This window comes from Amblyomma americanum, chromosome 3 (genome assembly GCF_052857255.1).
Source record: "Amblyomma americanum isolate KBUSLIRL-KWMA chromosome 3, ASM5285725v1, whole genome shotgun sequence".
NCBI lineage: Eukaryota > Metazoa > Arthropoda > Arachnida > Ixodida > Ixodidae > Amblyomma > Amblyomma americanum.
The window spans coordinates 70,743,687-70,761,277 of record NC_135499.1 but is presented as its reverse complement, the minus strand read 5'-3'; the positions used below and the strand labels follow the sequence as shown (position 1 = coordinate 70,761,277).

Sequence of the window (17,591 nt, the reverse complement as noted above, 5' to 3'; positions counted from 1 at the left end):
GAGCTTTTAAGCAAATAATGAGAAGAATGGCTATATGTATTACAAGTGCTTTATGCTAATTCAGACACCACGAAAATTAATTGAGAGATTGTTTCTCACAGTTTGTTACCGCTGTCTGTGAAAAGACTGGCAAGCAACTTGTAAAATTTTTTTCTGCCTAATCGATTCATTTGTTGGTGAAGCGAACGAATCCTCCGTAGAGGCGCATTGCAAGTTTTCAGAAATTAGATGCAAGGTAGAAGATAGCAGCTGTTTTGCTCAGGTACGAGGTATGATACAGGTGTATACACCTGCCCCATATCTTTGTTGGATCACCTCCCCCCCCCCCCCAAGGTGCCAGAGCTCATCACTTTATCAGAGCAGTATGCAGCTTACATGAAAGGACATCTTGCACTGGGACCTTACAGACATGGGTATCATGTTTTTTTTCAATTCGAGACTTGCCTGCGTGTGCTTCATGCCTGCCTAAAGACGGTCTCTTACAAGCAAGCTAGGATCCTGTAAACAGAACGACGAGATATTCTCCAGCGCCGAATTTCTTTGTTGTGCAAAAAGTAGCTCTTGCTTTTTTCGTTTATACAATACTTGTGTTCAGAATTAGGCTATATCTCAACCAGCGCACTGGAAAGCAAACGGCTGAAAGATAAGTTCAAAAATTCTACTATTTATTCTTTCTCACCCTTCTATGAGTCAGATAGGTCCACGAAAAATATTTGTAATGAAAGCAAATGCTGAACGGGGCTAAAACTCCCGTTTGCCCCTGAATTCTCCCTCATATAATCGTCCGAAAGCTACAATATGTCTTGACCGTATACAAAAAATCTCAAACTTGTTCCTATACTGACCGTGAATAGAGCTAAGCTCTCGGTGCCACCCCTCGAATATTAGAACTCATCGCACTTATGCTGCGTCCTTTTGAGCGCACACAAAGACGAGACAGAAAAGAACCAGGAAGACAGGATAGGGCACTTCCTGCTCTTCATCGTTCTTTAACGTGTCGTCGCTGTGTGCGCTAAAAATAACTCTGCGAATGTACCAACTAGCCCCACTGCGCATATTGTGCTGCTTTTTCTCAATGCCATTTTTAGTGTAGTGTGCTATCATATATAGTTGGTGCACACGTTATTGAATCGCATTTGTTTTCTAATTTTAAACGCTTCACTTTATAATACCACAATGAAATCATTAAAGGCGAAAACGTAAGGCATTATGTTAGCATTGTTGAGGTCTGCTGCACTGGCGTCAGTCAGCTAGCTAATCAGATGACATGCAAGGCGTTCTCTAAGCAGAGGTTCTTATTCCATTCGCATAATAAAGAAAAAATTATCTGATTCTGGAATTTGGTGAACACATCAAGCCGCATGCTAAATTGTACCTGATGCGTCATTATGTCTGCAAGGCGCTCAAGGAAGGTGATTTACCTTGACATTTGGTTTAGGGCTGGACGGTTGACTTAGAACACGATTCTCTATTTTGTCCAATACATTTTATCATGAATCATTATATTGAGATTTATATTAAACAAGCAATATCATGCCTTGCTGACCTCACATCTCCCATGCCTTTAAAGTTTGCTGCGCCTCGAGTGTGTTTCGGAAAAATAGAAGGCTACTTTTTGCGATAAAAGCATCTGAGGGAGTGAGTTCCATGCGCATGATAACTTTGTTTCAAAGTTTGGTATTAGCTTCCATTAGAGTTTGTTTTTATGACTGCATGATTCTTGCAGACAGCTACGTCAGTGAAATGACACAATTCGCCTTGTTCGCTTGCACAAATACCCGCCGAGGTGGCACAGTGGTTAAGGCGCTCGTATAATGAGCCGTAGTACCTGGGTTCGAACCCGACCACGGCGGCCGCGTTTCGATGGAGGCGACACTCAAAAGCGCCCGTGTGCTGTGCGATGTCAGAGGACTTTAAACATCCCCAGGTGGTCGAAACTATTCCGAACACCTCCACTGTGGCACCTCTTTCTTCCTTTCTTCTTTCGCTCCCTTCTTTATCCCGTCCCTTACGGCGCGGTTTGGGTGTGCACCGCGATAGGCAAGACACTAACTGCGCAATTTCCTGTCCTGAAAACCAATTTTCTATTTTCAATTTTTGCACAAATATTCCTTCTCGTGATGAATTATCCCGCTTCGAGTACCGGTGCCCGCACGTCGCATACATTTATAAATGCTGCATATAGCAGATCTTCTTGACTGCCTTTGTTGTCTATCGCTTAAGTGAAATCCTCAAAACTTCAAGGGGCTTAAATTGAAAAAAAAATGAAGCGTTCAGGCATGCAGTCCTTCCTCAGTCAATAAGAACGAAAATGTATGTTCCTCATCTGCGTAAAAAATGTATATATCAGAAGTTATTGTTTCCCCCGTCAGCAAAACATGAAAAATTCTCTAAAAAATATTTTCATGTCGTAATACTTTTTCTTAGCGCCATATGGCCGGACCTTGTTCTTGATTCATAGGTGCATAAGTTATTTAAATAATTAATATTATTAAGCTAATTTGTCACATTAGTAACAGCGACGAATATCGAGCGCCTTTCGGGTACACTAAACCGGCAACTAATGGGAGCTAGAAATTATACTTTGGGCCACAAAGACAACAACGGGGGTAGAAGTAGCATATAAAAGCTGCGCGGATTAGAGAGAGAAGTTATTTGATGAAATTTGGAATCAACCTTAAAGGGCAGTTTGACATTGGCAATGCTGTGAAAAATCTATTCGAGGATCTGTTATGTGCTGAACCCATTAATGACACATGGCAAAATTTTTTTCTGTTCAGTTCATGCGTTGCATTTGAATCACAATTTTATTTTTGTTACATGCACGTTTAATATTTATTCATAAGTTTTCTGTAATTGGATCATTACTCATAATTAGATTGAAATTAAGAATTTCGTTGAAAGATGCATTCGTTTTTAATATGACCGTTTGTGTCGCTGTTGCCGGACGTTGTGGGCCTGGAGTTCTAAAGAAAAGCAGTTCTTTTTCTTAAAGCCTATTCTTTCTCCAAAAGGAAAAAAACACTCAATGAATAAAAAAGCACCAACCTTTAATATCAAAGACTTGACGATCACGCTTGCCGCGAACCGTGCCGGAAATAGTGAGTGCACGACGACGCTCTGCGCCTGCGTGAGCCCATATTTGGAAGATTCATTATAGCGTCTCAGGCCCATTTCACATGCATGCGCTTTTCTCCTGCGACACTGCGAATTAAGTCGGTCTGCGACTGGGGAGGGCCGTCGGTCTAAACGCAGACAGCTTGCCATCGAGTTCCATCCGGCTGGAATTCAGTCGCAGCGTTGTTGTGTTCGCTCTGCGACTGACCATTGGGGAGAGCGGAGAGGGCGGGAGAATTGGGTTCACGTGGAAGCTGTTGCCTCGGTGGAAGCAAAACTGTTTATTCTAATCAAAATATGCGAAATATTGCCGTCCATCTAAAAATACGCTGGTATTAAAATCATCAACACATTCCGTGTGACATTTCTGTCGCGTTTAATAATGGATTGCGTATGCAAACATCGCGAAACATTGACTGTCCCTCCGACCGAATTCCTTGTGTCGGTGTTGCATGTGAAAGCAGGGACCGAAAATCACGCTGCGGCCTCACCGACCACACGGGATATTTTCGGTCCAGTCGCATCATGTGAAACTGGCCTCAGGCGGAGGGTTGCGTGAGGTTAGCGTCCGGCGTAAAGGTCGCGTATTTACAAGTGGGAAGCTCAGTTGAAACAGACACCTTGCTAGGTAAACCAGAGCTTATTATTTCGAAAATAAACTTAACGTGGGTTATATTGGAGCACTCGCTTTGTATGTGGTCTCAAGTTGTTTATACACTCATACTATGTCACAGGAAGTTACTTCTAGTGCTAGACACAAGAATGGTCACACATGCCTTTCTTGGAGCGGCTGACACTTAGCACACCAACACTAAACCCTTGCTTTGTATCCAAGCTTATCCAAAAACCGATAGATATACTGCAATAACTAAATGGCGTGATTAGACCTTGGGGCATCCCTCACATTCTCAGCCAGTTTAAGCACCTGACGCGTAAGGAATAACCGGCATATGAGATGTCATGTGATACAGGCTTCGGCACGGCGAAAACGAGGAATTCGGCGGTAGTGCTAACGTTATCGCACTATGATGCATAGCCTAGGTTTCGCTAGATGCTTAAACATCTACTGAAAAGGATTGCACACAATTTTTTTTTCTACAGCAGAGATCAAGTTCCAGCTACAACAAGCCAGTTTCCTTTTCGACTAAACCTTCATGCAGGGGGCATACCTACGAACCGGTTCGCTTTGCAACCGGCTCTCTTGTGAGCGATTCACCGCACGCGATTGGCCACTTCATCGCATGTCGTCAGGCCGGCTGATGTTGCTGAGTGGCGAAGTGGCCAGTCGCGCGCAATGAGCAGCGAGATTTTTCTACCTCAGTAGATTCGAGAGTCAGTTTAATTGTTCTGATAAGCCAATCTCGAAGTGAACGAGAAAGAAGCGGCAGGAACTCCTAACTTGCAACAAATTAACGTGTTTCTGCTTATTTTTGCGCGCTGCTAACAGAAGAGTGCTGCTTACCTTTTTGGTAAGGACATATCTGGTCCAATTGTCCAAATGCTGGAGGGCCATCACCTCGTCGATGAAGGAAGATCTGACCTCTTCAGCCATTACGTCAGCCTAGCAGTGGATAGAAAAAATTGCGTTTTAATAAAACCTGCTCGAAGAACGAAAAGATATTATAGTTTCAAACAAAAGGTAGAAATAGGAAGCTTAAAGGTTATGATGAGAAATGTATCGGTTCTTCGCCACCACATTTCCCCAAAAATCTTGAAACGGCAACGAGATTCCTAGGAAATTTCAATGTTTTCAAACGCTTCATTTACGAATAACTATTCGCTGTTTCACAAAGGCGCAGGCCTAATGCTTCTCGTTATTACAAGATAAGCCAGTTGATGCAGCTAAACCAAGGCTTTAGCTGCAACGTGCGTCACTGCCAGCTCCACCTGAAGAAACATACAAACCGCTACACTGTCAGTATGCTATGAGCCAAAAGGATGTCGTGATTATGCGCATTTCATTAAATTCTGATGACGCAACTCACATGTGAACGCTCACTATTGCTGGAAAAGCAGACACGGACCCTAAACAATAAAAATATGCAGTTCTACCTACGAATCACGCATTCAAAATTCCAGGCTAAAGTGTTTGAGTTCTAGTTTCTTGTGCTGTGTTGAGTGTGTTGTTTAAATTCGCAGATACATCTCACATTCGCAGTTTGATAAGTTTTTGTCCATTACAATCTGCTTTAGCAGAAAAGTTTTTAAAGGAGGCTTTAGGTGTGTTTGCAATTTTTAATAAAAAGCATTCGTATTGCATGCATGAGGTTGTTCATTGAGCGTGTTGACCCTCTCCTTTATGGCAGACAATTCTAGAGCTGAGCGGCTAAATCCGCACAAACTAACATCTCTGAATCAAAGTGGTCCTCTGTGAATATTTTCGAATATTGCTCATTTGTAATCGCAGGTGCAACAGATTCTTTCTGCTTGATTGCTTGTCGTTGTTACGTGCTTCAATAAAAGACAATGAGGTCTATTTTTGAATCGCGGCCTCAAAGACGCCAACTTAATCACTGGTAAATACGCAAGCGGGCATCGTAACTGAGGAGCGTACATGACTTTTCAATTTAGCCGGATGAGTTTTCATTCTGCCAGAGAGACGTTTCAAATTGACTACAGGGAATTAATTCTACGGTATAATACCTATTGAAAAATCCGGCACGACATTTATACAGAATTGGGTCAGCTGATTTAGTCAATCTGACGACCTGTATGAAAAAGGATGGTACTGCGGCATAGAGGAGGTCCGTGTGTAACTGTGCGGCCCTGGTTGTTTGGAGAGAAAGAAGGCTAAGAAAATAAAAACAAAATAAACGTACATATAAAGCAAAGCAGTGAAGCATCTGTATTCCAACCATTTACTTTTGAGAGCCTTAGTTGAGCACAATACCCACTGAGATTAATTTGTGTTATTGCCTTCATGAGCTACATTGCGAGCAACAAGCCATCATATTATTGGTAGAGTTTATTGCATTTCTAAGGAGGACAGCGATTTCAAAGATGTTTCATGCTCATCACTTGTCCAGTGTTTGTTTCTAACACTGTTATCACATTTATTTTTATGTAAGCGCCTCTAACTGTAGTAACACCCTTTATGCAGTTGTTATATCTGTCATCTTTGATCATGGCACAATGTACGCGTGCCATGAAGTTTCGTCACACACATGTAGACCGATCAGCAGTAGCATGCCGTACGGTGTGACGTCTCTTTGCAGTGTCAGGAAGCTAATGACCTTTCGTGTTAGAGGTAGGTGTTTTAATGGCCCAGTGCAGCACATGCCAAAAGAAAAAAAGTATTGCTGCAATCGAATGTTCTATAGTTTAACTTAACGTTTTTGCAGAGGAAGCAATCCATGCTCCACTGCACGTATTTGCCATTTTCTTTAAGCCGTGTTCTAACAATCAGCGTTTGCGTATGTAATTACAAAAATAACGTGCTGGTTCCTGGCGGCACCCTTGAGGACTCCTCGATCATCTCTTACACGACACATGTAGCGGAAAATATAGATTGGGAGAACAGGTTTCAACAGGTCAATCAAGCGATTGCTAGAGGATGTTGTTAGCCACTCCTAAGAAAAGCGCCAAAATTTAAAAACAATTAAAAGACACCGTCATGCAGGAAACACGGAACTCCGACTGTGTACACAATGAAACCTGTAGTAGTTCTAGGCAGGATCGTTTACTGGCAGCAGCAAAAGTGGTCTCTGCCTGGTCTCTCAGCTATATGAATCTTGAAAGAAGCTTGTCTCAAGAATAAATGTCACAAAAATAACGCATCATCATTCACTCTTCGGAACATAGTTGTGGGCTGTACAATCCGGCATGGAGCCCTGTACAAAGAAAACACGAAGGAATTTCCGCATGTCAGCATATGAAGAGAACAGTACTCTTGCATGTGAAGATAAAGGTGGACAGCCCGAATGTGGAAACCTTTCTTGCTAACTTTAGAGCCTTCAGTATGCGAACTTTATAATGTGTTCATTTAATATGTATTTGTGTAGTGAATTGTGCATACGATCGTATCATGTACCTGTGTATGCAGGTGTTTTCGCACTTTTATGGTATTTATTGTGATATTTTGTGCTCATCCCTGCTTGTAGTGAAAGCGACTGCGCAGTATTAAAAGATAAGTAAAATATGTGCATAATTTTTTAGGTTAAGAGCACGTTGCATATAGCTGCCTACTCAAGGTTTTCCTGAGATTCTGTGTTTCAACGATCTTTTTGTTCATTACCCAGCATTTTCGTCACAGCATGCTAAGGGGACGCCTATATATTTTGTCAGCACTGTAGCCCACGGAACATTTTCTATGTTAGTGGAGGAAATATACAAGTAACCTTGCCAAAAGCCCAACCACTTCTTCCCTGATAGCCTGACGTGCCTTGGGACATTAAACCACACAAACCTAAACTAAAACAGTTTATCTTAATTTATCTCAACTCCAATCAACTCGCAGAAACACTGTGTGACTGCGAGAAAATTTCTAATACCTTCCTCATGAGTGAAGAAAAATGCAGCATCGTCTACGTATTCTAGGACGTGCAGTTCTGGTTCTTATAATTGAAACCAGTGAACGTTGTTCGCCTCTTTTTTTCGCAATGGTTCCAAAGAGAAAGGAAAGCAACGGGCCGAGCGGGCCTCCTTTCTGTATACCTATGCTTTTACCTGAATGCTGTTTGGCAATTCTTTATTCCCAGTCAATCAAGCTGGCACAATTTCTGTACACCATTTCAACACTTTCAGTTATTACATGACCAAGTTCCATGTGTTCTAAAACTGGAAATTAAACTCGGTGAACAACTCCATCAAAAGGTTTTTCTTTTCCTTTTAAAGCATAACAGCTAGTCCGAAACAAATTTGGTGAAGTCGAATATTGCCCAGCTCTTTTGCTCAGCAGCAACGGTCTAATCCCGACTTAAAAAGCCTCATCGAGTACCTGGAAGACAAGGTTTCTTCACCCCCCGCTTCATTCAAGCGAGTACTGTCTTCCTTCTGTGTGCACGATGAAGTCCTTGCGAAGAACTTTGCAGCGAGAAAAACAGCCTACCTCCTATTTGTCCTGCTTGTCTCCGCGAAGAAGTTCTACACACTTCACACGACGAGCCGACAGCTATACATCTCGGGTTTACTCGCACCCTCCGCCGCATTCAAGACTAGCATTACTGGCGCCGACTGTCTACCGATGTCTTACATTATGTGAAACCCTGCCGAGATTGTCAGCGACTGAAGACCCCTCCCACAAGACCAGCAGGATTTCTGAACACCATTAAACCTCTCGCAAGGCACTTTCAGCAGATCGGCATGAACTTGCTTGGCCCTTTTCCAACGTCAACGTCTGGAAATAAGTGGATCATCATAGCGACCGACTACCTGACCCGCTACGCCGAGGCGAAAGCCCTACCGAACGGAACAGCAGCAGAAGTCACCAAATTTTTCGTGGCGTGCATTCTTCTTCGACACGGCGCCCCCGATGTGCTCATCACGGACAAAAAGTATGGTGGGGCAGCCAAAGAAGAATGTAAACCAATAGGCCCCTGCCTGTGCCACTAAGTGTAACAGGCTTAACCCAATGGTAATATAAATGAAAAGGTCCGAAGGCAATGTTCTGCTTTTCCCACCCATTGGTGCGAAAATGGAAAAAATGAGGTGGGGGGTAATGCTACTAAGCGACCCACAGCCGGGGAGCGGGCCCGGGGAGACTCCCCTGATTTCCCCTGGGACGTAGTGGAGGGGGTGGGATGTAGGGTATGGGAAGTGGGACTTAGGAAAGGGTTATGGGTAATGGGATGGGACTGGGTAGAGCGAGATATTGATCCTTATTTATATCATTGTTAAACTCCAGTCTGGCCAGGACAGGGAGGGCGTCGATGTTGACCAATGGTGCGGCTCCACTCACGCGATGCCCGACCACCCAACGACGCAAAAGCTCCGACTCGGAAACAGGTAATCCTAACTCGGGGCAGCTGCCTCGGGCTCCCCTACGACTTTAGGGGTCCGGTTTGGACTTGCGTGTCGCTGCCCAGCTAATAAACGTCGAGTGCTTTTCGCGGCTTTTCAAACTCCCGAAATATGTGTATTGGATCCAGCCAATGGAAATTATCCTCCCGGGGACCCACCTGTGATTCCAACCATCCAACCTTGCACTTATTTCCTCCCCTAGCTTGCTCCGCACCTACTGAGGAGGGAGTGTTCAGGGCCGGGCTTATCGGGCCACAAGCCAAGAACCTGGCTGATGGTGAGATGACCCGGGCCTACTCCATCGCTACTCCACAACATCGACGGTTGTCGCATCGGTCGTACTAAGGTCCCCCATACCTCGGCGTCCCGCGCTCTAGCCTCACGGCCCCGCGGCCAGCCATCCCTGGCTGCTTCCCCGAGGACGTCGCTTTCGAGGAGCCCTTCTGCTGGAAACCCCCGCGCGGACCTGGTCTCTCCGTGACCAGAAATCGATGCGCCAGCCGGTAGCCACGCACGTGCAGAGACTTTTTGACTTTCGTCATTCTTTCGAGCCGTATTCCGTGAGTACAATCTGATGATGTAACCAGACCTGTCTCCGCCCAGGCATTGGACCTCACTTGCGCGACTGGCCCACACAGTCGCTTGGGAATCGCTGCCACTCCAATGTGGTTTTGCATCCCCAGAGGACGGGCCCCGGCAAGCCCATCCCAACCACTGTCGTTGCACCGAAACAAAGCCTAGTAGCCGAAACCACACCGGCCCGTATCCGGTGGCAGGAGGGGGGGGGGGGGGCATGAGCAGGCCGCACAGTCGGATTTCTCCCCCCGCCCCCCTCATCACGGACACAGGAACAGCATTCACAGCGGAACTAACGCAAGCCATCCTGCGTTACAGCCAAACCAGCCACCGAAGTACAACTGCATACCATCCGCCGACTAACGGTCTGACCGAGCGTCTGAACAAAACCATCACCGATATCCTCGCCATGTATGTCGATGTTATTTGACGGTTGGGTGAACTGGATTATGAAGTCATCCCCGACGCAATGACTGCATCCCAGCGACGCCGCGTACGACCAGAAGTTGTCTATGTAGTCTGTCTGAAGCCGTAATATGCGCGCTAAAGGACGGTGCATTCCCATACTCTATTTTCCCAACATCCGTTTTATCTCTTACTTGTCGCATTATTTGTTTTAATGCATCGGGGCGATGCTTCTTTGAGAGGGCAGTCATGCCGCGAATATTTGCAGTGTTTGTTCGTTCTTCAAATCTGCCGCCACACCACTTTATCGCTTTGTTTGCGACGCCAGACGCGACTAGATTGATCTCGATTGATCGCAGCCAGGCAGAGCTAATTCTACGTTGTTCGGGAATGTTCAGGTAACTTTGCGCGCGTTATCACGAAAATTCGCTATCAGATTTAAATTGAGCGTGGCCGACAGCGGCGGGCATTCTGTTCGACGACCGCCGAGCACGGTTGTCGCTTCGCCGCCGCCGAGTGAATCGGTCCATTGTGGGCGCAAGTCAGCCCAATAAAGTTTTCTTTTAGAAGACCTTTTGTCCGTCTCCATTGCTCTTTCGACTGCCGTCACCACTGAGTGACAATATTATTCTTGCAGTACCAATTGAAAAACACGGCAGAAAATATTTTTATTTTACAAAAGTTTTTTCTGTAGTGTTTCCGGAGCTGACGACATTAAACTTATGCCGTGAAAAGATTTTCTGTAGTATTGTGCAGTTCCTCTTCGTAACGACAGATCCAGTTCTGTTGCAAAAATAGATTTCATAATGCTACAGTAAAGTCGTATTCTTTAACTGGCTCTCTTGTATTTTTCGACTGCGATGTATATCTGTAAATATCTTCCTTGCTCTGATACAAGTTTGGTGGGGTATAAAAACGTGTTTAAGTAGACATTTCAGTCCTGGGCTGATATTAAATTTTAGTACAAATGTTAAAACCAGAATTGTTTAAGTTTTTGGCGTGTAACCTTTAATTTGGCGGAGACTGCTTTCCCTTTTTTGATTAAGGTATCAAAATTATGAGCGTTGCTGAACGATGGGGCAGGGAGTTGCTTTCGAACGCCTCCTAAGAAAGTCCGTGCAAAAAAAGGGCTAAATCGTTTCTGAACGTATCTCTAAACAGCCGTGTTCAATCCATCTGGACCCGGACACTTCCCGTTATATAACTAACAAATGATGACTTATATTTCTTTGAAACATGCCTCTCTATTGCAGCGTCTAAATTTGTTTTTCTATTTTTGTATCAGAGACGGAAAAGCTTGCTTTCAAACCATATATCTATTTCCCGGAACGCGAAAAGTTTGTGATGGAACAGCCCAAAATAACGGGACAGCATGTGAGACAGGAGCTGACTTACAACGAAAAGTTGCTGGTAGCATTTATCGCACCCTTGCAGAAATCCGGCGTTACATTTAAAGACAATTCAGTCATTTTCCATTTTATGGCATGCCAAATTTCTCGTCAAACGTTCGGTTTGTATGCTCCTTTCTGCACAAGTACATCTATGCGCGCTCAAAAAGACCGCTCCTCTATTACAAAGAACAGCCTCCTAAATCCAATCCTATGCATAGCCCCTAAGCAAGTAACGTGGGAAACATCAGACGTGAGGTATGAGGTGGGGCCCAAGCTTGTCATCAGCGCATGTTTGACATCATCAATTCCCTCCGGCCCATACTCTCGTTTACACCGACGCTACAATCATCACATTGGATGCACTAAAATTTAAATCGTCTCCCTCTCCGAAACCAGCCTCACAAAGACTTTAGGACCGTTCTCCTTCCCGCTGTTAACATCCACTCCAGAAGTCGTCCCATTAGTAGCTTGTTTGCACGATGCCGTGAAGCTGACCCCCAAACCACGCGGATCCACCTTGTACTCCGATTCTCAAGCAGCTGTCAGAACCATTCAAGCAGACAGCCTTGTGTCTCACCATTGTGAAGAGCTGATGGATTCACAGACTCAACTCGGTCCGAACTCATTTTGGATTAGATAGGCTCCTGGGCATGCCGGGATTGCAGGTAATGGGCTGACAGCTATGATTGCCCGGAGAAATTTGCACTGGGCACGTCTGACCACCTGGCCATACGCGTCTTCTGGATTGAAGGCACTTCAATATAGGAAGGAAATCAACATGCACAGCAGCTTTTGAGAAAATAAACCGAGAATTCTATCACCCCACTTCGAGCTCTCCACCTCATTCGTTCGTCTACTAGGCAAAATTCAACTTAGCATCTTTCATACACCGGCTGGACCACATCACTGGTCATCGGGCCCCAAATCCATGCCCAGCTGCTCAGAATACTGCTCCAACTTCTCCCACTGTCTCTGACCATCAGCAACACAATCGCCACATTATCCCTACCCAGTCTCTTCTTCACGGACTGCTTGGCTCGCCTCGGTCATTGCAATACAAGCTTGTATGCAAGCTATCGCGGCAGCGGATGAAACAAAAGCTGCATAATGAAATGTATTCTTTTTCTATATTCCGAAACGTTTCAATTCACCAAGATATTCATAATTTGTTGTTCACTGCAGCCTGGCGGGCCACACACAGAGCCTATCAAATGCTTTGAGTATAGAAGCCTTGTAATCGCTTTTAAAAGTGAGATATGCAATAAGTGCGTTTATTCCTGTCCCTAGCATTATCCCCTTTAAAAAAACGTTAATTATTTGACATCGACAACAGGAAGCGGCTGCATTTGCGCTGGATGCGGCCGCTTCAGGATACTTGAAGACAAGACAAATGTAGTATTTATTAAATAATAAAGTCATGTCCGAATCTGACAACAACACAAGGAATTCGCCATTTTTAAATTCTTTAATGCACGCCGTCATGAGTTCTCCGCATAGCGTTTGCACAGTGAACTCATTTCTGCGTGGAGTTGTATAGCTTCCATCGAAACGTTGATGCCGATATGTTCCAAGCAGACAGAGCTTTGTAATCAGATATTCGACCCATTTGAGGAAGTGGTGTGAACGAAAAGCTAACGTGAATGTGCAGCTGGCAGCCAGTGCTCAACGGCTCCATGCCTTTCATTTTGGGAGACCTTTTGCTATGGCAGAACAGGAAACGTTTTTGAATTTGTTCTCAATTATATATTGGCTATCGGCACCTTGTTCCGACATCGCGCAGTTGATACGCGTCTTCTCTCGCGAATACCTTCGTGATTTCTGCTTTCGCCTGTTATCGACATTGGGCATTTGCATCACTTTATAGCGGCCGTAAGAGAAACAATGAAACTTATTAAAATGTAGAATATCTGCTTTCCTACGTACACATAATATGCAGCACAAGCTAGTATGAGTACAAGAGGCCGAAAAACTCGTGTATTGTGAGATAATAACGTGACAGCTGGTACAGGAAGCAGCGATTTCAACAAGGTGAGGGAAGAAAAAACACAAATCCACTGAACCTCCTTTACCTCAAAACAAGCTTTTCGGAACAAGCTACGCCACCGTACCAACCACTCCTATGAAACTTCTGACAAAACGTCCCCTTTTTGTCATTCTAGTCCAGCATTCGTTGCTCTCATAGTGAAGCCTACGTGATCCTAAACAATTATGACCGCGATTACCCTGACAAAGACAAGTCCTTTTTTTCTCGAAACATTCGTCAGACGACTGCAGCTGTTCCCCTAGGTTATTTTGTTCAAGTATGTGCTTCAAGGAGTGCCTTGATTGCTATCTTTTACCGTGTGCTTTTTCACGATGTACGTGAGAATGCTTACCCAGGCTTCATGTCTGTTTTGACAATTGTCACTCCTTGAGCACGGTTAGCAGTAACGATCCAGTCTAAGACAGTAGCTCATCTCAACGACGTTCTGATTTTGTGTTTTGCAAAAGTAGAAAAGAATGTGCGGCACTAACCAGAACTCACTGTCCCGATCATACCGTTTCAAAGTAAAATGGAAAATATGACACTGCTCGTGGCAAGTAATAAAGTTGCTACGTGTGGAAAAGTAGCGAGGATTATTCACTCTAGGGACCTTATAAGAACCGATGAGTTGGCTCAGCAATGTAGCGAGACCGCTAGGATTGAGGCCTGCCGGGAAGTGAGTGACGACGGTGCTGAAGTGTGGGATGCGTTGATTGACGCCGCTGAAACCATGTGCTATTGAGAATCGTTCCGAGAACAGCCCTCTCTGGCTCGCTCCGTAGGTCAGTGGGCCGGATGTTAACGAGGGGAGTAATTGGCGATGGACGGCAAGCCTCCGTGAAGTAGACGCCGCTGGTTCCAATGTGCAGGTGTTGCGAGTCCTCTGCCCGTGGCTTCGACAAGATATGTCGCCGGGCTGCCAAACGGGGGCGAGAAATTCTTCTGTTGGAGCCAGATAAATTTTATAGTCAGGAGTAAGTGCCCGGTTAGAATCAGCACCAGTAGAAGGGAGGAGAGGGCACTGCTCAGGTAGCCAAGAACTTTTGGAAGATGATGAAGTACAGCGTAGACCGGACGTGTTTCCAGTGCGCTCCGTCAATATCTACCACTTGGCCAGCGATTGACTACAAGGCAATCGCCGCAGCTTTGCTGCGTGCGGTGTTTAGCCGCCATCTGATCGCAGACTCGCCTCATCCGTAGTCGGTGGCGTTCTCCGATGTCAGGAATGGCCCCACAGGTCCGCAGTTGCAGCCAGCTAGGGCTACGATGGAACACTGCCGTCCTCCAAGCTCTATGTTTCCTGCCAAACATCATGCCGAAACGACATGCTAGCCTGAAACATCCTTCCAAGGAACCGCGCAGAATACAGGCCGTCTGCCGTCGCTATACAAGGTGGCGGTTAAGCCGCACTAATGCTTCGATATGTCACAACGTCTCCTTCAACCGACCTTCGACAAGTGTCTTGGAACACATGGATTTCAAGGGTTCACAATTCACCGCCCCACCAACACTGTGACCGTTGAAAACTGAAAATGGGTTTTTGAGGAAAAGAAATGGCGCAGTAGTTCTTTCATTTATCTCGGTGGACACCTGAACCGGGCCGTAAAAGAAGTGAAGAAGGTGGGAGTGAAAGAAGGAAAGAGAAGAGGTGCCGTAGTAGCGGGCTCCGGAATAATTTCGACCACATGGGGATCTTTAACGTGCACTGACATCGCACAGGACGCCGTTTGAGTTCGCTCGTCATCCGACGTCGACCACGTCCGCGCACTAAACACTTTGCCAGCCTCTGCTTCGACCATCGTGACTGTTCAAGCTTAAATGACATCTGGTGCAGACTTTCGGCATTATGTTGTGTCGGGTGTAGACCCAGACGTCCTAACTAATGAACTTGTTTCATCGTTGGATTTTTCCACACGTAAGTTGGGGGAACATTTTATGGGGGCATCTTGCAGTATCGCTGTATAAGCACCACTTCTACAAAACCTGGAGTCGCTTGCTGGTATTGTTGCTTTTGGCACGACATATGAGAGCGCCTCTACTGTATCCCGCAGACACCTCTAGGGGGCTTCTAATTCTGAGCAACATCGCGGCGACCTTTCTCACAAGGACGATCACGATAATACTTCCAAAGACGGCCCTGTCAAGCGCGGCGTCATAGAGAAACAGCGTAAACGTTCCAGGGGTGCTCGCCCAAATCTAATGCCGGTGTCGTCAAATGGTGTCTTGCCTACATAGAACCGCTTTGCACTACTGGCGCTTAGCAGAGATGATACTACCGCACAGCGTGATGTTTATGAAGGTCATACCGCCACTCAAACGTATAGTCAAAAGTCGGCTTTTGAAGCGCCGCCTTCAGATGAAATTGCCAAATTGAATAAACGGCTTGCAGCTCTGCAGGGGTAGATGCTACTACTCTCCCAAAAACAGGCTTTACTTGCCCAGTTGTCCAGTCAACGTACTACTCACCTATCTCCTGTGACGCAGTCAAATGCGCACGCATAGCTTGCCCCTTGCGTACCACTACAGCCTGATCAGTTGACTTCTGTAGCGCTACTTCACTTCGTGGTACGCCAACTGCAACAACTGACAAAGGTGTGGATAGCTAACCTTCCTTCGGTTCCCTAAATATAGATTCAACACTGAACAACCACCGATATATGTTACAATGGAACGGCCGGGGTTTCCTGATCAAGGCAGGCAAGATCCGTCATCGACTGCGCTTAGGTAAACTTCCTGCTTGGGAGTTACTTCTACAAGGCACTAATGCTCTGCGCCCACTTTCTTGCTTTCCTGCCTATTCCTGCCCAACTATTCTAGACAGTCGTTGCAGCACTGCCTCCTGAACGCCTGGAAAGGCTGCCGCATACATAGCAACTTGTTATCCTAAGACTGAAGTTCCACTGGTGTCTTGGTGCAACAATGGCCAAGAAGTTGTGGCTCTGCTGGTTCATCTTCATCGCACTGACTTGATTCTTGTGTCGTGCTACATACGTCCCTACAGTGGCAGAGCCCCTCGTCTACAGCTAGGATGGACAGCTCCCCTTCGCGGCGCATACCCTGGACGCCCTATTTCAGTTGGCGTTGATTTCAATGCCCCGCATCAGACTTCGAGTTACCTCTGCTCAGGTGTGCTAGACAGTTTTAGTGAGACTTAGTTTGTGCTTCTCATTTACCCAGGCACCGCAACCCACCGGTGGGACCATCCCCAGCCTCATCCTCTCCAGACCTAACATGGTGGTGTGGTGCACACCCTGTATCCTGGGACCGAGAAATAGACTGTTGGGGCAGCGACCCCAATCCATTCCTGATAGGTTTGGATCCTGGATCTTAGCGTAGCCGTAAGCGCTTTTGCAATTTCACAGAGTGGGACTTGTCCATAATGGCACTCGACGACTGCCTGCTATCAGCTCCATCGGATCTGCCGAAAGCTTTGTGTGCAGCGCTTAAAAATTCACTCATTCAAGTTGGGTTGAAGAGAGCGGACTGCGCCCGAATCTGCATCTTGTGCGGCTCTGGGGAGCCCTCCGTCGAGAGTAATTGCCAGTCACTCGATACATATCTTCGTCGCAACACCAATACATTTCGTGCTTCAGGACAGACGCAAAGTTAGTTCGCTTCATAGGTCGTCAGGACTTTATTTCCAGATGTTGATCAACTACAAGCGCCGTTCATCTACCCAAATACTCTTCTTTCTGAAGCAAAGATGGCCTTGAAGGTATGCAGAAGCAGTTCACCATGACTGAGTTTCTCGCAGTCACAAATCAAACGAAACGACGTAAATCTCCTGGGCCGGAAGGACTTACATATGAGGTTCTGAAAAATATCAGAAGCCCGGCATTGGAGTGGTTCCTTGAAGCCTTGAAAACAGTTTGGACGTCCGGAGGCATCCCAACACCTTTGAAACATGCCGAAGTGGTGCCGATCCCTAAGCCAGGAAAGGATCGTAGTATGTTAAGCAACCTTCGGCCGTTAGAGCTTACGTCCACTCTTTGTAAGCTGCCAGAACGGATGATAGCTACGCGGCTCTCATGGTGGCCGGAACGGTGTCAATTGCACCACCCAGCCCAGAGTGGCTTTCGCCCTCACTGGGCACTGAGGATGGACTCGACCACCTATCAGGC

The 17,591-nt window shown here is 45.9% G+C and overlaps 1 protein-coding gene across 1 annotated transcript in view; it reads right to left on the bottom strand.

Annotated features, from left to right (window-relative positions):
* Positions 1-17,591, bottom strand: part of LOC144123047 (neprilysin-1-like) — a 240,814-nt gene that overhangs the window by 54,459 nt on the left and 168,764 nt on the right. The window contains exons 20-21 of the mRNA XM_077655963.1: positions 4,580-4,678; positions 3,049-3,126 (exon numbers count right to left, since the gene is read on the bottom strand). Coding sequence (XP_077512089.1) covers positions 3,049-3,126; positions 4,580-4,678 — 177 coding nt within the window. The remainder of the gene's footprint in view (positions 1-3,048; positions 3,127-4,579; positions 4,679-17,591) is intronic.